At 56.1% G+C, this 21814-nt stretch overlaps 1 protein-coding gene across 1 annotated transcript; it reads right to left on the reverse strand.

Annotated features, from left to right (window-relative positions):
• Positions 1–47: 47 nt before the first annotated feature.
• LOC117642107 (dynamin-binding protein) lies at positions 48–20949 on the reverse strand. The gene is given in 13 exon segments (XM_034379951.1): positions 48–1612; positions 1925–2026; positions 2928–3038; positions 3711–3760; positions 3763–3862; positions 4032–4136; positions 4528–4665; positions 5014–5136; positions 12103–12291; positions 13219–13393; positions 16648–16811; positions 19504–19801; positions 20621–20949. Coding segments are annotated over 13 exon segments (1995 nt in total). The 5' UTR covers positions 20929–20949; the 3' UTR covers positions 48–1480.
• Between the last annotated feature and the right edge of the window lie 865 nt (positions 20950–21814).

Consider the following 21814-nt stretch of genomic DNA (forward strand, 5'->3'; position numbering starts at 1 on the left):
CATGTGTGTTTCAGAGCATAGAACATGCTACTTTCAATAAAATTCTGTATTTTTCAAAATGGTTTTATTTCTGAAAAATAGCGCGGAGGTCAATTTTTGAGGACAGAACAATGTCACCTCTAAAATGCGGCTACATATATATGTACATATTCCATACTCGCCACAGAACGTGTAAATAAATTTTGCCGTATGGGCAGTCATTCCATCTCACAACTATAAGAAATATAAATTATTACCTCTCTCTCTCTTTCATCATAATGTTCAAGCAACGAATTAACCGGTGCTTAATATCACAGCAACAGGAGTTAATACATTCAACTTTTTCCCTATATGTACAAAATGTGCAAATTTACATAAATTTGATACAACTACTACAAAACACTTCTATGATGGTGAAATAGTAATCTGGTAATTGCCTGTTATGTCGCCTAAGAGGACATTTGACATTTTCGACTAGGCACAAAAACATTCTTTCTCAGAAAAAAAAACACTTTAGGTTCGGCAATATGGATCAGTAGGAGCCAGTTAGTGTCTTATCAGTAACCTAGAAGGTTAGAATTATAGAGAATCTAAGCACCAGAATTGTTTCTCTGAAGAGAAACTATTCTGAGATTCACTTCTTGGATATGAAGGATGCATCAGATTTCATCCGTGACACTATGTCAAAAATAAGATAAGTGATAACAGTGGAACCGAGAAAAAAGTTGTTGCAAAGTGCACACCCATTCTTCCAATCTGGCGGAGCCAAACTCGTGCCGGATGGCGAAGAAGAGTAAATTTCGCTCTGGGAAACAGTCCTGAGTAAAGTGCATGATTACTGTGGGTTAGTAGGGCAACCCAAGAGGGTGCCAAAGGGGCCGGGAAGACTCGTTTGGCCACTTCACCGCCGCGAACCTCGAAACGTGGAACATATATCGGAGTGTTAGACGCTCAAAAACCTGGTACAATCTTTCGTTTTACATACAGTGTCAGTTACGGAACGGCGTCGGCCGGGCGCCGATTCAGTTCCGATTGCCTGAGGCATTGCCTGGGGCGGCGCCGGGCCGACGCCGTCGTCTTAAAGCTACGCCACCCTCTCGTCACCGGGCGCAGGCGCCTCTAGTTGGCACCCTGGACTAGTTGTCTGGCTTGAACCGCCGCGCTGCAGCGGCACTGTGCAGCGGCACTGTAGGAGCAGCGGCACTGTAGGTGCAGCGGCACTGTAGGCGCAGCAGCAGCGGCACTGTAGGTGAAGCGGCACTATAGGTGCAGCGGCACTGTAGGTGCAGCGCCACTGTAGGTGCAGCGGCACTGTAGGCGCAGCAGCAGCGGCACTGTAGGTGAAGCGGCACTGTAGGTGCAGCGGCACTGTAGGTGCAGCGGCACTGTAGGTGCAGCGGCACTGTAGGTGCAGAGGCACTGTAGGTGCAGCGGCACTGTAGGCGCAGCAGCACTGTAGGTGCACCGGCACTGTAGGCGCAGAGGCACTGTAAGTGCAGTCCTAGCTCCGCAGCTGCATGCCGTTGATCATGATGTTGGCCAGCGCGTTCCGCCGCTTCCGCCACGAGCCCAGCCCCTGCGCGTGCAGCTGCAGCTGCCGGTACCAGGTTCGCGTCCGCTCGGCGTCCTCCGCCTGCACAGAACAACAGACAGGTTTACAGTGGTGTGCGGACGCTTCAAAACCAATTCGGGAACCAAAACGAAAAAATTCCAAATGGAATTAATTAGGCTCAAAACAGCAAAAGAGTGCTTATATAACCCTTTTTCTTACATCAAGACATCAAATTTTATTCGTATTTCGAATCGAATAGGACCTCATTTATTCGATTCGGATACATTTTTCGACATTAGATTCTTTTTGTTTCCAGTTTGTTAAAATCCACTTCGTATGCATCACAAGTTTCAACCAGCGACCCTTACGAGGCAAAGGGCGCCCGGGACTCACCTTAAATACGAAGGAATCTTTGGTTGCAAGCTCTTGCACTTCGAAGTAGTCGTCCCACTCCACCTCGCAGCACACCATGCACTTGTCCAGGAACAAGGGGTCCTGCGAATCAGACAAGCGTTCGTCAAAGAGAGGCTCTACTTCACCCGCCCTTGGGCGGACGGAGCGTGCCTGGTGTTGGCAGGGCACAGAAACGAATTAACCGAAATCAAATGCTGTCAGCGGTAGCCAATCACAGGACCAGCCGAGGCCAAATAAAGGGTTGAGATGGCCGTGCTGAGCTAAGACCGAACTCGGACAAGAGTATGCCCAATTTCGTGCACAGCTTTGCACTAAAAACTACGTAGTGATTAGCTAGGGAATTCCAAATGAGCGCTTCGCTGGAGTCCGTTTAGGCGGGAGGCGGTCGCAGGGTTACCAACCCCGCCCCAAACTCGAGGACTAGCCACACTGCAAGTAGTCAGGTCGGGTCAGTCAGCGGTCGTCGTCAGGGTTCGTCCAGTGCATGTCCAGTCGGTGCAGCGAGGCAGCCACCACGTCGTCGCGTCCGGGACCTGTCTTCAAAACACTTCTCGCGGAGTACAAACAGGTAGGGCCCAACACGCACCACGTCGACAGCAATGAATGTACACTCTTAAAGTCTTATGATGGTGAAGAGTCTCCATATTTCGATGAAAATTTCCCACAAAATGCCGGTGCAACCGCTTTCGAAATTTGCCATTGAGACTTCTTTCGAGACTTCTTTACACCTTGGAGAATTTATCGAATTTCTTTTGTATTATCATAACATATCATTAAAAAACTATCATAAAATGCTGGCGCAACCGTCTTTGAAATTCGCCATTGAACCTTCATTGCACCTTGGAGATGTTATCGAATTTCTTTCGTATTGGAGAAAACCGCAACAAAATATGTGGCTGCAGCATTACACCATAAGACATTTACAGTGCATGAGCAAGCTACTTAATGAGAAAAAGGCGCGAAATCCGCCAGCTCTACTGACCCTGAGCAGCGAGTATCTGCCGCACTTCTCCTTGAGCAGCAGCAGCGTGGCCGCGCGCACCCCCGAGTGGGCGGGGAAGTGGAGGGGCGCGTCCATGGGGGAGTCCGCCGACTGCAACAGGAATCCAGCATGAGAAAACAGTGCATTGCCAAGCATCAAACTTTGCCTTTTTTGGGGCGTAAAGCGTTTCAATGCCATTATCCAAAATTGGGATGGGCAACATAGATTCTAGGCATAACGTCAATGCATTTCCGAAGGGCATCGAAAATTAGCGCGGATGTAAGTGGTCTAAGAGATTTTATGCCAGAACGGGAATTTGAAGCGCGTTCCGCGTGGGAGAGCGCCTGCGAACTGCGGGGTAGGCACGCCCGCAGCGCAGGCGTTCGTGGCGGGCCGGCCCGCCCGGCAGGCGTCCGTTACCATTACCATTAAAGGCTAGACCACGGCCGCTCCAACTAGCAGTGCGGGGTACCGCTGCGGAGTAGGAGTATCGCCCCGCGTGGGGTAGCGCCGCCGCGTACTCGGTCAGGCGCACAGTGGGCCAGAAGACCAGCGGAGGCAGCCAAAACCCTCGACGCGTTTTGAGCTCCAGAGTCGCTAAATGGGACTCGAACCGAACGTGTGACCCCACCAATGGATTGCTCTCCGAACGAGGAATCCATTGGTGGGGTCACACGATCGGTTCGAGTCCTGTTTAGTGGCTCTGTAGCTCAAAACGCGTCTCGAGTTTTGGCCGCCGGCGCCGGCCTTCTGGCCCACTGCACTCGGTGTCTCGGTACTCACCGGGTGGCCGTGGGTCACCAGCAGCGCGCTCACGGGGCTCATCTTGACGGCGCGGCCGCGCGCCAGCTCGAGTCGGCGGGCTGCGCGAACAGCAGTCGGCCCTCCATGGGGAAGCTCACGTCCTGCGTCCACTCCAGCACCTCCACCGCCATCTGCAACCACGGCACGTCTCAGTCTCACTCTTGCACTCTAAAATAGTCTGACGACGATAGCTAACACCATTTCCACAAAGAATTTTGTGCACAAATATTTCGAGCCAGTTTTCCTTCATGATATGATGCTACTTTGTCCTTTCCAACCAAAGAAAAGCGAAACACGTACCTTGCGAAGCTTGATGTTCACCATGTCGGACTCAGCCCCCGCCCGCCGTCCGTTGGTGATGGTGATGCGTCTCCAGAGCTTGGTCGAACTGATGTCCTTGGCCACCTGCAGATAGACAAAGGGTTAACGTCGGTTGAAGTAAAACAGCAAAATGCAGGTAGTGTGATTGTTTAGACAATACAGAAGAAATTTGGCAAAATATTCATAAGGTATCAATGAGCCTGCAATGGTGAGTTACCAAGTCAGCTGGGCTAACATAATGTGAAGGACTTTCACCATTATGGTAAATCTTCACCATATTATGGACAATCTTCACCATATTATGGGAAATCTTAATCATATTATAGACAATCTTCACCATACTATGGAAAATCTTCACCATATTATGGAAAATCTTCACCATATTATGGAAAATCTTCACCATATTATTGAACATGTTCAACATATTATGGTTCATCTTTACCGTAATATGGAGAATTTTCACCATGTGTCTTACCGAGTTCATGTGCTCCAGGTGCAGCTCGATGTGGTGCTGGGCCTGCAGCAGCAGCTCCTTGGCGGGGTGCGAGCAGGGCGTCACCTTGTACAGTCGCGCGAGCAGCAGCGGGTACTTGGTCACTCGCTGCACCGGCACCTGCGGGGCAAGACGCCAAATGTTAAAACCAAAACAAGTTACGAGAAAAGCACTGAGGATTGAATGAAAAGACCATGCGCCAAAATACGGCAAGAAATAAAGAGAACAAAAAAAAACGACTGAAAGTCTTGTCAAAATTTGATCTAACGAAAACAGCCTGACCAGGACAGGACGCAGAATTAGGTTCACCAAATTGTGGTCATTTTAGCGGTAAGAATTTTCGACCTGACCAAATTTTGGCCTGTTTTCCAGGTGTGATCCAAAGTTGGCGAGACTCTCTCGAGTGGCGAGAAGTCTGACCATTGGTTTTCAGTCACAAGATCGAAACTAAGACTATAGGAATCTTACCATCAGGAAGGAGTTGAGGTTCATCCTACGGAGCACGGCGTTCTCCATCTGCGACACTCTCAGGAAGATCCGCAGCAACTCTTTCTCCTTCTCCAGGCTGGCCAACAGCAGCGAGGCGGCGGCCTGCAGCAAACAAGGGTCACAGTTATTACCAAAACCAACAACAGTCTTTAGACTGCATCCACAGAATGCACTTTGTTAGAGCCAATGATGATGAGAATAACTCCTATTTGTCTGATTCGGACGTCTTTTGCGCGATTTCAAGCTAGGAGAGCGTTTCCTGGGTGTGGATCGAGCCGCATGCTCCGCAAAGGCACACACGTTTATCCAAGAATGCTTTTGGCTCTAAAACCGAGACACGGCCCGACCGTTACGCCGCAAGCAGCGCAAGCACTAGGCAGACATGACTGGAAAGCGAGCGAGGCCTGCGAGGCCCAAAGACACGGCAACGAAATCCTCCCATTTCTGGCACCGAGGCGAAGCCAAAGCCAGTCGGATAAGGGAAGGAAGCCCCACTTATGTCCTGGCCCGGCTGCCATTCGGGCGGCTCGCCGTGCAGCATGAGGCGCTTCAATTTTACCTCACAAACAAGGAAGATCAGCTTTTAAAAAAGAAGAAAAACAAAAGATCAAAAAACACTGGAAGTCGGAAACCATTCCCAGGGTGCAGCGTTTTCTGTTCCCTGAGATAAACAGTGGCTCATGTGTTCCCGCGGGTACGGTAGAACCCTTTCAGGGCACTGCGGAGGGCAGTGACATCATGATAAGCAGCCTTGCCAATTTTTGGTATCCAAAACAACTTGCCAATTTTGTGGCAAGCAAACTAGCCACCGGCTTTACATCAGAGCATGGAGAATATTCACCATAATGTGGAGAATCTTCACCATAATATGAAGACTTTTCACCATAATACAGTATGAAGAATCTTCATCATATTATAAAGAATCCTCATCATAATATGGAGAATCTTCACCAAATTATGGAGAATTTCACCAAAATATGGAGAATCTTCACCAAATGGAGAATGTTACCAAAATATGGAGAATCTCTTCACCATGAGACTTTTAAAGTGCGCGTCTGCCGGCCACGTTCCAGCCACGCTCTATCCAAAACGGCACGTGCGACACACGTATTCGGAATGCGTCTAATGAGGAAGCCAGTCGTTATCGAATTCGCCCGCATTCCCGACGCGACTTCCTCTCCAGGCACGAAAAAGGACGGGGAGAGAGAGAGAGAGAGAGAGAGAGAGAGAGAGAGAGAGAGAGAGAGAGAGAGAGAGATAAACAGGCAGAGCACAGAGTTTCACATTACGTATTTATGGAATTCCAAAGCCGACTTGCAGTGCCTCGGCCCTCGGCGGCCCACGGCACGCCTGCATCCAGTTCCATCCCCGCGATTCGGCCGCCCTGTCTATTAGGCCAACGCATCCCTGGAAGAAGCCTGCAAGGCCTGCAAGGCCTGCAAGGCATTCCGATCCGGCAGCGCAGCGCCTTGCTAAAGCGCTAACGCATAATGCGGAGGCACAGGATTACACACACACACACACACACACACACACACACGCACACACTAACACACACACAAACGCACACTGCAGCAATGACCCGCGGGTCCGCGGTGTCCGTGCCATGCAGGCAAGGGTACATGCCAGCACAGGAATTTATATTACTTATATACTATGCTGAATAGTGCGTCTGTGTGCTTGTGTGTGTGTGTGTGTGTGTGTGTGTGTGTGTGTGTTGTATGTGTGTGTGTGTGAGTGTGTGCGCGTGCTTGTGTGTGCGTGTGTGCAGCTTACGGCGCTAGATTTGAAGCGCTGCTTCGCGGCACGGCGCGGCACGGCGCGGCACAGAGGAGGATGATTGGATCATGGAGCGGCGCGGCGCAAAGCGCCACGATCCCGGCTCACATTAGCGGTCGCGGGTTCAAACACCCGGTCCGAAAGAAGCGCGCGCTATTTTTTTCCCCGCTGCCTCCAGCTGCCTCCTCGTGCACCGCGGCCGGAGATTATACACCCCGGCGGGCCGCGGACGACGGCGACGACGACGGCGACGCCCCCTCGGGGACGACCGGGACGACGCCTCGCGAAGTCGAACCCGGCGACGTGAATGGCCGCCGAGATTTGACGTCATCCATGCCGACGCCGCATTAGCTGGAGCCAGCCCTGTCGTCGCGACCGCGAACTTGGACTCGACTTGACTAGGGGTCCAAGGCCCACGGCCCCGGGCGCTCGGCCGGTGGACGCCTCCAGCGCCTCCAGAGCCTCCAGCGTCCCAGCGCGGCCGGCGGGGTTAAAGACTGGCGGTCGCCATTCTGGGAAAGACCCCCTCTGTCTGTCTGTCTGTCTGTCTGTCTGTCTGTCTGTCTGTCTGTCTGTCTAAATCCCTTTGTCGCGGTGCAGCAGGCTGCTGCTGGACTCCCGTGGCACTGACACCGTGGACCCCGCGATGCCCCCTCCCCCTCCCCCTCCTCCTCGCGGGTCGCTGGCCTTTCGCCTCGGGTCACAGTTGGGACCACTGAGGGCAAGCCTGAGGGCAGCTGGCCGCCTGCTGCATGCAGCCTGCCACGGCGTTTGGCGCGAGTCATAGCGTCATGAACTACTAGTGCTCGATCACGGTCTTTGTGAAGGTGGCCGCGCCGTAAACGCACGCCCTTTGTGCAATGCGCGTGTGAGGGGGAGACACACTGTCAATGTCTTTACGCTGAAAGGCTGCAATCATCCGGAGGAAATTTTTCCAAAATGCAAAGAAAATGCTTCAGGTGCAATTAATTTTCAGATAATATGAGCTCCTTGAAGAAAGTTGGAAAGTCAGCTGCACCATCGTAGTGTGTCGAATTTTCACACGGAGAATTTCCATCATAGTGTGGAGAATTTTCATCACAAGATGCAGAATTTTCAGCAAAAGAAGGATAATTTTCACCACAAGATGCAGAATTTTTATCACAAGATGCAGAATTTTCAGCAAAAGAAGGATAATTTTCACCACAAGATGCAGAATTTTCAACATAAGATACAGAATTTTTATCATAAGATGCAAAATTTTCAGCAAAAGAAGGAAAATTTTCACCACAAGATGCAGAATTTTCATCAGTAGATACAGATTTTTCCCCTTTCATCATAAGATGCAAGATTTTCATCGAAAGATGGTATTTTCACGATTTTCACCGTAAGACTTTTGGAGTGCAGAGATTGGGAGGCAGAGAGAGACAGTGGCCGGCGAGGGGAGGCGGCCAGCCAATGATATTGGTCTGATAACTGCTCCGCCGCGACTCGCGCTATCTCGTCATCGGGACGCCACGGCGACGCGGACCAGGCAGTCCGGCAGTGGCGGCGAGACGTACCAGAAAACGCGAAGGGACAGCGCGCCCATCAACACCATGATGGAGTGTCGCGCGGCAACGCCCTCCAATTTCCGCCGCCTTCTTTTATTTTTTCCCATTTTTCATCTTCCCTTTTTGTTTCTTTTTACTATCTTGAAGCTAAAAGTTCCCTGCCGTCCACATCGCGAGGCCTTTGTATTTGACTGTCCCTGCGTCCCCCTACGGCCCTTCCCCTCCGAAGCGACTTTTACGGTCGTAATGGGACTGGTGTGGCGCTGTCCTCTGTCGCTCTGTCTCTCTCGCACTCTTACGGGTCGCCCCATGAGTGCGAGAGAGACAGAGCGACGAAGCGCTGCGCGGAGTCGGCCGGCGTGCATGATGTATCGCTAGACCGGGGCGGACGGCACACAGCCAGGCAACTGCAGACACTGCAGCCCAGCCCCGCGCTTTTACGGTGGTCTGGACGACGCGACGCGACCGGGGGACGTCAAAAGCGCGGTCGCCGACCATCGAACGGAAACCCTGCAAACTGATTCCGAGAGTCGTTTCCGTCGCTCTGTGTCTCTCTCGCACTCAACGGGCGTCGCGTGCAGGTGCGAGAGAGACAGAGGGACGACTCTCAGAGCCAGTCTCCTGCCGCGGAGGACTAAAGGGACGATATCCCGCGGAGGATCTTGATCTTGGACAAACAAAATTTAACAAGTCGCGCTGGAAGTAAGTTCTTGAAAGAGTAGTGCATCAGGCACCACTCCGCAAATGGCGCGTGACGTGGTGTCCTCAGTCGCGGACCCAAGATGTTCAGGAAGGACTTGTAGTGCAGTGCCATGTCGCGTTTCTCGCCAGCATTAAATTTACAGTGTGATTGTGCAGCAGCACGGCAGGCTGCCAATTTTCTGGCGCACCATTGAGGATCCAGAGGCAGGGGTCATGACCTGCCCGTCATGGCGTTAAAACGTATAAGTTTTTTTTTTTTTATTTTCTTTTTTGTCGCTTCCCAAATGTTGCGGGTCCCTGGAGCCTGGAAACGTCCCGGACCGGCGGGCCTTGCCAGTGGACTGATTCCGCGAGAGTCGCTTTCGTCGCTCTGTCTCTCTCGCACCAGTACGGGACGCGCCATGAGTGCGAGGGAGACAGAGCGACGAAAGCGACTCTCGGAATGAGTCCGCAGGGGCCTTGCCCCGAGGACCGCCCCGTCGTGGGAACGCGACCCGCGCCGCAGGATCGACCCTCCGCACACCGCACACGCATTATCAACTTCACTTGAAAGAAAACAAACGAGCGAAATGAGAAAAAAGGAGCCAAAAACTCGTTCGTCCTCATTAACGCACCGAAACGCGAAAACTCGAAAACACACACGATCTGGCGTGCGTTCGTTCGTCCGTTTGGCACATTTCGCGCCATCCCCGTTCCGTCCGAGTCAACTACCCGAGAGGCGTCAGCAGACTGATTCCGAGAGACGATTTCGTCGCTCTGTCTCTCTCGCACTCATGCGGCGTCCCATATAGGTGCGAGAGAGACAGTGCGACTCTCAGTCTGCAGCCAAAGCACAGCGAGCTGGAAGCCCTGTTAGGCGGACGCGACGCTAGACCGCTTTCCCGCTTTCAAGCTCCAACGCCCCACCGCGTGTAGAAGGCGAATAACACGCATGAAGGCACCAGCGGTACCAGATTCCTCGACATTCGCACGCTAAATTTCTTCGATCGATTAGATTCGTATTTTCACGGTTCTTCATCAGAGGGCTCGTTAAAATTTTAACACTACAGTTATCAACATAAGGTCACGTATGATTTCATCGTCTTTTGCACGATTCATCGTCAGGTGCGATTAATGTTATCGCCTATGCTACAATGATCCTTTGTGATCCTTTCTTTGTGAATACGAATCTTACAGTGTGAGGGACAATGCGTCAACACCACATCCATTTGCTGCGAGGCGTGTTCCGTCCCAAAACGTGCTCAGCATCGCATCCCGTTGCCGAAACATGTCATCTTGTCGTGACAGCGGCACTCTGTCTCTCTCGCACTCATGGGGCGGCCCGTAGGGGTGCGAGAGAGACAGAGCGACGCTTCTGACGCAGCCCGCGGCCGCGACGCGCCACGACGCGTGACTCGCGACACCGCGGGACATCGCTCAGAGTCGTCGCGCGCGGACGGTCGATGACTCCATATCCCGAAAAGCAGTCAAAAAGCGAAGTAGCGGGACGGCAACGCCATTAGCAGGCGTCGGCAGGCGAAGGGAAGGGGAGAGGGCCCCTCGGGAGCGACGCGGGATGCTGGAGTGGGCACCAGGGACCCGCGGGAGCCAGGGGCTCCAGGCCAGGGAGTCCAGGGGCTCCAGGGGCTCCAGGAAGTCCAGGGAGTCCAGGGGCTCCAGGGAGTCCAGGGACTCCAGGGAGTCCAGGGGCTCCAAGGAGTCCAGGGGCTCCAAGGAGTCCAGGGGCTCCAAGGAGTCCAGGGGCTCCAAGGAGTCCAGGGGCTCCAAGGAGTCCAGGGGCTCCAAGGAGTCCAGGGGCTCCAGGGACTCCAGGGGCTCCAGGGAGTCCAGGAGCTCCAGGAGCTCCAGGGGCTTCAGGGAGTCCAGGAGCTCCAGGGGCTCCAGGGACTCCAGGGACTCCAGGGGAGGAGGAGGGGGATGCCTTCCAGAGGCGAAGTGCAACTTTGCACACGGCTTCGCCACCTTCGAGATTATCGGAGCTGGATCGTCTCTCTCTCTCTCTCTCTCTCTCTCTCTCTCTCTCTCTCTCTCTCTCTCTCTCTCTCTCTGCGTTTCGGGAATCCGCTGCAGCTGGCCGGGCAGGCACTGCGCTCGCGTTCCCAGGGTCGGCCACCCTGCAGGCGGATTCCGAACATCACTCCGTTGCTCTCTCTCTCTCTCTCTCTCTCTCTCTCTCTCTCTCTCTCTCTCTCTCTCTCTCTATCTCTCTCACCCCGACGGGCGGCCCCCCACGAGTGCGAGAGAGACAGAAGAGAGCACTGTCGGGAATGCGATGGTCCGCGATGCGACGTGCCGCGCGGGGGGCATGATTGCGTGAGAGACTCGGAGATGAGTTTTCCGCCTCGGACAGCGCCTTATGGGCCTAGTGGGCCTCAACTCAAGCGCGGCTAGTCGCTAGATCTAATCTAGATTGGGCCGAGCCCGGCTAAGCGGCCCCAGGTCCGGCTGCGTTTCCGCTGGATCCGCCACTGCAGACTGATTCCGAGAGTCGTTTGCGTCGCTCTGTCTCTCTCGCACCTGTACGGGACATGCCACGAGTGCGAGAGAGACAGAGTGACGACAACGACTCTCGGAATCAGTGTGCTTGCTTCGTTGTTCAACAACGCCGGGGGGCCTAATTGCACGGCATTAGCGGACAAAACACAGAACGACGGCCAACCGCTCTGCCGCCGCACTGCCGCCCAGCGAATACTGCGGCCGTTAACGAATAAAACTAACAGCGGCAACAACACCTGTTGCAGCCGCCACACCGACCATGCACAGGATGCACAGTGGGCGGAGGCGGTCAAAATCCCGGATGCGTTTTGAGCTCCAGAGTCGCTAAATGGGGCTCGAACCGACCGTGCGACCCCACCAATGGATTCCTCGTCCGGAGAGCAATCTATTGATGGGGTCACACGCTCGTTTCGAGTCCCATTTAACGACTCTGGAACTCAAAACGCTTCCGTGATTTTGACCGCCTCCACCGGTCTTCTGGCCCACTGTGGGACGGTCCACACTTGTTCCGTATACTTTTTCTGTATTATTTTTCCGGATAGGATGGGGAATGATGTACCTGTCTGGTGCAGTAGTGCTCGAAGGCGCGCAGCATGGGGGTGGCGGCGAGGAAGAGGCGGCCGATGTCCACGGACAGGAGGTCGTCGTCGCCCTGCTCCACGGCCATCTCCAGGGAGTCGCGCAGCCGCTCCGCCAGGGCAGTCGCGTGCGCCTGCAGCTCCTCCGCGTTCAGGAAGATGGCGGACAGCTGCGGGCAAAAACATGAAAATTACATAACAACACAAAATGACATAAAACTACCAACACAACATGAATACGGAAAGGTGTAGAGTTTCTAATTCATCACCCCGATCGTCATCGGCAGCGACGTCTCTGCAGGCTGATTCCGAACGAGAGCTTCCGTCGCTCTGTCTCCCTCGCACTCATAGGGCGTCCCGTAGAAGTGCGAGTGAGACAGCGACGAAAACATGTCCGGAAATCAAGGCTAGTGACGCCAAAAGTCCGCCGGCCCCCGGGAAGCTAAACGCACGTGAGGCGCGAAAGTCCACGAAGAGCCACCTTTCCTAACCGAATCCAACTCTAGTTGAGCGTATCTCTAGAGCGGCGAGTGCTGCAGCCTTTGGTACAGGAAACCAATTTCCAAACTCGATTTCATAATTTGGACATCGTTTGCATAACGCTCGTTACGTTCCCCCGTTTACGAGATATCGAGACGTAAAAGCGGCGTTTTTGTCCAGTAAGCGCTCTCCGCTGCCGACGGCGGCCGACGGCTGCCGAGGCCTCTGGCGACGCTGGCGGTCGTCCAGTTCGGGGACCGATCTGGGACAGGGACGGCCGTCGCAAAGCCCAGCTACCCGTCCAGCGCGCATGTCATTAGAATGACGTCAGAGGCGCAGTGCGGGAAAAACTACCTATATTACTAGAAAAATTTAAAATAAAAAAAATCAACAACCAGTGCAGGAAAAACTACCAGTATTTCTAAAAAATCAGAATTCTAAAAGAAGTAAATTAGCACTGGAGAAGTGCAGGGAAAACTACCTGTTTCTTTTTCTAAAAATCCAAAATTTAAAAAAAATCAGCACTTAGTGCGGGAAAACTACCTGTATTTCTAAACAAAAAGAAGGAAAAACTACACACACACACACACACACAAAAAAAAGAACGGAAGGCGTACCTGCTCCCGAGCGAGGAGACCAGCCACGAGCATGGGCTTGTAGAACTCCTCCAGCAGAATGCGCAGGTCCCCGGAGAACTTCTCCTCCGTCTCCACGATCTCCTGGATGATCTCGCGACGCTCCAGCCGCCGCTTGGCGCACTTGCGGCACACCAGCGGCGCGAACATGAGTCCACTGCAAGAAAGGGAACAATTCGTCAACAAACAGAACATCAAAAAAGGGCGGAAAAGGCAGGAGTCTCTTAAAATTGGATTGAAAAACAGAAATTTATGAAGAGAAAAGAGATACAGCCCCCCGAGAATGTGGACTTCATATGTACGCGAAAGTTTCAACGTTACGGTCTTAACAAACTTTTTTTTTTCAAAAACTTTAAAAAATTTAAAAACTTAAAATATATAGCTGTTTTTTTTTAGCGAGTGGTCGCGCATGCCGGTAGCGAAGGTGGGCCGATCCATCCATTCCATTCCGTTTACTGGCTGTAATTGCAGCACAAGGCGGGGAAACGAGACCCTCGCCTTATAAACCGGGCCGAACCGAGGAGGCTGTAATAAAGGTCCCGATGCGCGGTCCAGGAGACTCAGCGTCGCTTTCGTCGCTCTGTCTCTCTCGCACTCACGGGGCGTTCCTCATGGGCGCGAGAGAGACAGAGCGACGAAAACGACTCTCGGATTCAGAGGCGGGGTGGCCGGACCGCGGTGGGCCAGGGCCACCTCCACTACACCTCAAGTCGATCTCCCGCTGCGGTCACCGCTAAACACACAAGGCGCACGCTGCGCTCACGAACAGGAGCAGACGTGACTCCACTGCCAAAAAAGCGGGAAAACACACCCCAAAATTTACCCTTTTCCAACACAGACTTTGCTCGAATTTCCAGAGGTGTACCTTTGTCACTTAAATTTTCCCACCACCCCTTTGCGCTACAAACGATTGTGAATGAGACACTTCAAAACCAAATGCCATTATTTTCTTCGCGTTAGCCAACCTTTTTCTTTGACGAAAACGTGAACTGATTTGGACAAGGAGTGTGTGGCGCGCGTTGCGGAGGGAAAGAAAGGGGGGGGGGAGGCCTTCGCTCGTCGCGGTACCTTATTACCTTTGGCCCGGCGGCCCGACTTGGCCCGGGCCCACCTTGTGTGCGTGCCTCTCCATGCCTCGCGATGCGGGGCTTTCGGAGAAAGTGAGGAACAAACTCACAAACACACTTGACTCCACACACACACACACACACACACACACACACACACACACACACGGTCCCAAAACAAAGTCGGGTATCTGCAGACTGATTCCGACGGTCGTCGCTCCGTCTGCCTGCTAGCACCAACGGGGCGGGGGCGTCCCGCATAGAGGCGCGAGAGAGACAGAGCGACGAAAACGACTCTCGGAATCAGTCTGCAGCCCGAGTGAAATCAGGCGTAGAGGCTGTGTCGCCTGGCATGCAGAACGGCGGCAGTCCGACCGCAAAGCAGCGTAATCCCTGAAGGGGAAAGGAAGGGGAAGGGGGATCTGCATCTATGACATTATTGCACCCGGGCAGTGTAGGTCCGAAAGGTCGCGCTCCGGCCCAGCGTAGCCCAGCGGGGGGTCGCATCGGTCTGTCTCTCTCGCACTCATGGCGAGAACCGTTTGAGTGCGAGAGAGACACGCAAAAAAATAATTAGTTGGTCCAACCAATGTTTCGGTTGGTTCTGGCCCAACTAAGATTTTTTTGTTCCAGTAACGAAAATTGCGTTCGAAGAACGAAAAATTTGTTAGAACAGCGGAAAGTTCGTTGCAGCAGTTCGTTGCAATTCATTGGTTGGCACGACCGCATTAAGAGTCGGCTACTGCAACGAATCAATTTGCTGCTGCAACGATAGATTCGTTGTGGCAACAAACGTTTCTGCTCTTCCGACGAAATTTTCGTTACTGGTACGGAACATCTTAGTTGGGCCAAAACCAACCGAAGCATTGGTAACTAAAATTTGGTCGGACTGACTAAGTATTTTTTTCCGTGGAGAGAAGGACCTCCTGCATGGAATCAGTCTGAAGCCAGAGGGTGGGCGAGGAGGACCGTGTATCGCCCACAGTGCACTGTGGGACGGAGGGTTAGAGAGTAGGAGGTAGAGAGACAGAGTGAGTGAGAGAGTAAGAGAGTAAGAGAGAGAGAGAGAGAGGAGGGGGGAGGGAGACAGAGAGAGAGAGAGAGGGGGGGGGAGGGAGGGAGAGAGAGAGAGAGAGAGAGAGAGAGAGAGAGAGAGAAAGAGGGGGAGGGAGAGAGAGAGAGAGAGAGAGAGAGAGAGAGAGAGAGAGAGGAGAGAGAGAGAGAAAGAGGGGGGGGAGGGAGAGAGAGAGAGAGAGAGAGAGAGAGAGGGAGAGAGAGAGCGGCTCGGCCTCCTCTTTACTATGTCTGCAAATAAAGCAATTAAGCGCGGCGTCTGGTCGCGGCCAGTCTCGCCTCTGCCCGTCGCGAAGCGCGAAGCATCGCGAGGTGAAGGTTAGACCGGCACTGAACGCCGCTGCCGTCCCGCAGGCCGCGCAGCGCGTTCCGCTCCGTCTGTCTCTCTCGCACTCACGGGGCGGCCGGGCGGCCCGTGGGAGTGCGAGAGAGACAGAGCGACGAGACGCTGTTCGGAACCGGCCTGGCTCGCCAGCGCGGCTCGCAGCTTATCTGCGTTTATTCGCCCCGGTCCGGCAGCCCTAGAGGCGCTAGAGCAGGCCGCCCGAGCGTCGTCTTCGTCGCTCTGTCTCTCTCGCAGTCATGCGGCGCCCCGCATAGGTGCGAGAGAGACAGAGCGACGACTCTCGCGAACCAGCCTGCAGGCCGGGAAGGCGGCCGAAAGGCCACGCACGAGGGAAGAGAAATTTCGCACCCTACAAAAGGACGCGGCGTGCGAGAGCAATGCGAGAGGTAGCAGTTAGCCCACACTCGTAAATCCGACGACTTGCAATGAAAAAAGGAAGTAACGGCAAGTAGCAGACGTGGATGCATTAACAAGGTTCTACAGCGGACGTAGCGAGCGCGGATCAAGAGGGTAAAAGGGCAATTTCTTCCCCCCCCCCTCCCCCCACATGACACCTGGATATCCGCCCGAAAGGTCGACAAAAAGCAACACTTTGCCCGGTAAGTAGGCAACTAGCGCTACACTGTGCTCCCACTCCCTCTCAGGTCGGCTCGCCACTAGGTTAGTTACCACAGTGGGCCAGAAGACCGGCACCGGCGGCCAACTCTAAACGCGTTTTGAGCTCCAGAGTCGCTAAATGGGGGGCTCGAACCGAGCGTGTGACCCCACCGATGGATTCCTCATTCGAAGAAGGTGGGGTCACACGTTCGGTTCGAGTCCCATTTAGCGACTCTGCCGCTCAAAACGCTGCTGGAGTCTTGACCGCCGGCCGGCGCCGGTCTCCTTGCCCACACGTGCATCAACATGGTTTGACAGTGGACGTACCTGTCGGTGACCTGCGTCTCCACGGGCATCTCGCAGTCCTCGCAGCCGTGCCGCTGGTCGCGCTGGTCCGCGGGCAGCTGCTGCCACCGCGCCCTCGAGGTCCGCGACGTCTCCGAGCCCACGCCAGAGTCGTTACGCTCGATGTCCGCCGCGGCGCGCCGCACCTGCAAGGAGGACAACGGCGTCAGAAACGGCGTGCACACACTGTCATTCCTAGGTGTTCTATAACCAAGCGCCGACTGAGGCGTCACATCACACACTCGCACATCACATGCAGAGAGTGTATTGAGTGCGTTCTAAAGTGGGCAGAGGGGCCTTATCTTCTTCAAAGTATTCTCCTTGGCCTTTTCCACGGTCTCCTCCATGGCCTTCTCCACGGCCTCCTTTATGGCCTTCCTAATGGCCTTCATGGTTGCCATGGCCTTCATAAAAGCCATGGCCACATCGCCATGGACGGACACTATCCCCTCAGTGGCCTCCACGAACATCCCCAAAGCAGCCTCTATGGACAACTCCATGGCGGGCTCCTGTGCAATATGAAAGCCTCCACTGCTCAGTGAGCCAGAAGATCTTCATCGGCGCCCAAAACTCTAGACGCATTTTGAGTTCTAGAGTCGCTTAGCAGGACTCGAACCGAACGTGTGACCCCACCAATGCATTGCTCTTCGAACGGGCAATCCATTGGTGGGGTCACACGTTCCGTTCGAGCCCCGTTTAGCGACTCTGGAGCTCAAAACGCGTCCGGGGTTTTGCCCGTCTCCACCGGTCTTCTGGCCCACTGTGCGGTGGTCACCTTTACGGTTTGCACGAGCAATTGTCAACTTCGCTGAGCCGGTCGCCCCCACGGCCGTAACCACGGCGACCGTGACCTACACTGTGACCAGTGTCCGCGCCGTTCCGCAGTCTAAAGCGGAAACAGGGTAATACCCGCTGCCCGCCTTCCCGCTCTCAACTGGGGTCACCTCATAACGCCAGGACGCATCGCGGCGCGGCACGGCACGGCATGGTGCGGCACGGCGCGGCACGGCGCGGCACGGCACGGCACGGCACGGCACGGCGCGGCACGGCACGGCATGGCACGGCACGGCACGGCACGGCGCCGCCGTCGCGCACGGTTACTGGTCGTAACCGCCTCGGCGCACAAGCGTTCCCGTTACCCGATAAAAAGTAACGCATGCGGCCTCGCAGCGCCGCGGCGACGCGGCACCCTACATCGCTGCACTGCCGCAAACGTCCGCGAAGCGACACAAAAAAGGCGGGGAGGAACGGGTATTCGAACCCACGCGCACGGCCGTCGATCGATTCGACCGGCGATCATCACGTCGCCGTCGAGCGATTGCGATTCCGTCGCTCTGTCTCTCTCGCACCACTGCGGGACGCTGCACTAGAGCGAAAGAGACCGCGGCACTGTTGGCTGCGGCGCGGCGGATCCACTTTCTCTGCGCGGGAGTAAAAAGCGCGCCAAGAGTCCAAATAAATGACTCGCCGGATTAGAAGCGCGGCGCGGCGGGCCTAAGTACAGTCCCGGTAAAAACCAAGGACACTAGATAAAAAAAAGGTGAAACGTTTTCACACTTAACCAATCACGCCGCATTAGGGAGCGCGTCCCGCGTGGCGGTAACGAGAGGCAGGAAGAGAAGAAGCGACGTCCGGATGGGAAGGACGCGGAGGACTCACAGTGGGCCAGAAGACCGGTGGAGGCGGTCAAAATCCCGGACGCTCCAGAGTCGCTAAAATGGGACTCGAACCGAACGTGTGACCCCACCAATGGATTGGTCTCCGAACGACGAATCCATTGGTGGGGTCACACGTTCGGTTCGAGTCCTGCAGAGCGACTCTGGAGCTCAAAACGCGTCCAGAGTTTTGGCCGCCTCCGCCGGTCTTCTGGCCCACTGTGCGACGTCCGGAAGGGAAGGACGCGGTGGACGCGAGGCCGGAGGAAAAGGGACCGGATGCTGGCAGCGCCGTGCCGCGGACGCCCTCGAGGCGGACTACTGACCGCCACGCCGCCACGCCTCGGCGGGGCACAAAAACGCGCAGCAGAAGCTGCAGTTACGGGCCGTCTCGTCGCTCTGTCTCTCTCGCACTCAAGGAGTGTTCCGAACGGATGCGAGAGAGAGAAGGGAGCGACGAAGACGACTCTCGGAATCAGTCCGCAGAAGAAGGAACGCAAGAAGCGCGCGCCGCGGCCGCGGCCCTCCTTGACAGGTTGCCCAGAGGTCGCCGTCGACCCTTTCCGCGCGCAGCAGGCTGAGTCAGAGAGTCGGTTTCGTCGCTCTGTCTCTCTCGCACTTATACAGGACGCCCCGTGAGCGCGAGAGAGACGGAATAAAAAAACTGCAGGCGCGTTCTGAGCTCAGGCGCGTAGGAACGTCAAAAAAGTTGGGGGGTCAATGTATTGCAAGTTGCCTACCTCACAGGGGAGTGACCCGGGGCAGCTCAAAAACTGGGGGGTCAGCTGACCCTCCGACCCGGTGCCTGATACGCCACTGTTTGAGCTCGAGAGTCGCTAAAGGACTCGAACCGATCGTGAGACCCCACCAATGGATTCTCGTTCGGAGAGCAATCCATTGGTAGGGTCGCACGTTCGGTTCGAGTCCTGCTTAGCTACTCTGGAGCTCAAAACGCGTCTAGAGTTTTGGCCAGAGGTCTTCTAGCCCACTGTGCGGCCCCGGCCCGCATAGCGATTCCTCATTCGGAGAGCAATGCATTGGTCGGGTCACACCTTAGGTTCGAGTCCCACTTAGCGACTCTGGAGCTCAAAACGCGTCCGGGATTTTGGCCACCTCTTCATCGGTCTTCTGGCCCACGGTGCAATCTGCTTCTCCTGTCTCGGACGAGGTCTCGGACACCCACCTTGCTGTCGTCGTGCGCGTCGCTGGCGATGAGGGTGACGGAGTCCTCGCTGGAGTCGCTCGTGTTGCTGAGCTGTGACACGCGCGAGCTGAGCTCCGTCAGGTCCAGCGAGGTCTGCCGCGAGTGCTGCGGCTGCGAGTCCTCCGAGTCCATCTCCTCCGCCTCGTCGCACAGCCCCGTCGAGCTGCCGCTGCCGCCGAAGTACATCTCCTCCGAGGAGGCCGGCACGATGCCGCGCTCGCGCGCGTCCACCAGGTAGCTCAGGATGTCGTCCTTGGAGGCGCCCTCGAAGATGGACCTGGCGATCGAGGAGACGGAGTGCGTTAGCAAAGACAATGCCCGAAACCGTGAACGGCAGTCATCTCAAAATCAAGTGACCTAACGCTGTCATGTGTCTCCTGCGTTGAGGTCTCCGACAGAGGCCACACGCACAGTGGGCCAGAAGACCGGTGCAGGCGGCCAAAACTCTGGACGCGTTTTGAGCTCCAGAGTCGCTAAATCGGACTTGAACCGAACGTGTGACCCCCACCAATGGATTGCTCTCCGAACGAGGAATCCATTGGTGGGGTCACACGTTCGGCTCGAGACCTGTTTAGCGATTAATACGCGGCTTGAGTTTTGTCCGCCTCCACCGGCTTTCTGGCCCACTGTGACTAGCCCGCGTCTGGGCTCCTGGTCTCAGAATCGCAGTGGCACACAAATGGCACAGCAGAGACACCCTGGCCTGCGCCCTTGGGCCCCCCGGCCCTACACTGCAAGCCCTTCGAACGCCGTGAGCCCTTTGGAGCGGCGCCAAGTGGGACACGGGGGACAGCCACTACTGCACGCCGCCTGCAGACTGATTCCGAGAGTCGCTTTCGTCGCTCCGTCTCTCTCGCACTCGCAAGTCGTCCCGTGTAGGTGCGAGAGAGACAGAGCGACGAAAACGACTCTCGGAATCAGTCTGCTGGCTTGGCCGCTTGGCCATTAGCCACGAGTGCGACCACTGCACCGAGACGCACCGGCCTCTGCGAGTCTGCAGTGCAGGCACCCAGACGCGATTGGCCTCCAGGCTAATCTCAAAGTGGCGTTAAAGTCGCGGGGGAAAAACAAATCCTTGGTGCAACTGCATTCGTACCTGCAGCAGGCCATCTTGTCTTCGAGCGGCGGCGGCGACAGCGGCAGCGGCGGCGGCACGTCGTCATCCTGGTCGTCGTGGACGTGGATCTCCTCGTAGATGGGGTCCCGGATCATCTCGTAGTGGTTGAAGTCGTCCTTGCAGTGGTCCGCCAGGCCGTCCGCCAGGCCGTCCTCGGCGTGGTCGCGGCCCTCCGTGTCCACCCACACGTAGAACTTGGAGCGGCCCTCCTCCTTCTCCTGGCACTCTTTGGCGTTGTCGACGGCGGCGTCCGGCCGGCCGGCGCCCAGGCTCAGCACCTCGCGCATGATGTCGGCGCCGGACTTGCCCCTGGAGGCCACCACGCCGACGGCCTTGGCGCGCTCCGGCCGCTGCTGCTCCGGGTCCGACTCGTCGAAGCTGTTGCTGCGGCTGCTGCCTCCCGAGCAGGGCGGCGTAGGCGTGGCGGCGGGGGCCTCGGACACCGGCGTGGTCGGCGTGGTCGGCGTGCCGCCGCAGACGTGCGGCACCAGGTTCCGCCGCACCGCGTCCACCGGGTCCACGCTCTCCGCGATCAGCAGGTTGATGGTCTCGGCGGGCTCGGACCGCTTCCGCCGCAGCGTCACCACGTTGTCCGCCGGCTCCGACGTCGGCGTCGACGGCGTGGCCCGGCCGCGCGGCGTGGCGGCCGCCGCCGGCACGGGGCTACCCTCGTCGCCGTCCGCGCCAGAGCCGCCGATGCGCACCGTCATCTTGGTGCTGGTGCGCTTCTCGTCGCTGTGGTCGCCGATCTCGACGCGGCTGCAGTGGTTCTGGTGCGCCACGGGGATGACGACGGGCCGCACCACGGGCCGCAGCACAGCGGAGCGCGCCAGGGCCGCCACGTCCTGGTAGTCGATGTCGCCGGCCGCGCTGCCGCCCGTGCCGCCCACGCTGATGGTCACCTTGTTGCCCGCGGGCGTGCACTGCGGCTCGGCCACCGGCTGCGGCTCCGCCACACTGGCCGCCACACTGGCCGGGCTGCCGCCGTCGATGAAGATGGACGTGGTGCGCTGCGCCAGCGCGTCGATGTCCAGACTGGGCGGCTCGTCGAACAGCACGTTCTTGATCTCCAGGCGGTGCACTGAGGTCGTGCCGCGCACGCGCTCCTCGAAGGCCTTGGCGTTGCTGTTGGTGCGGCCGATGGGGGTGGGCCGCTCGCCCAGCGGGCAGGAC

Source organism: Thrips palmi, unplaced genomic scaffold (assembly GCF_012932325.1).
Source record: "Thrips palmi isolate BJ-2018 unplaced genomic scaffold, TpBJ-2018v1 HiC_scaffold_1, whole genome shotgun sequence".
Classification (NCBI taxonomy): domain Eukaryota; kingdom Metazoa; phylum Arthropoda; class Insecta; order Thysanoptera; family Thripidae; genus Thrips; species Thrips palmi.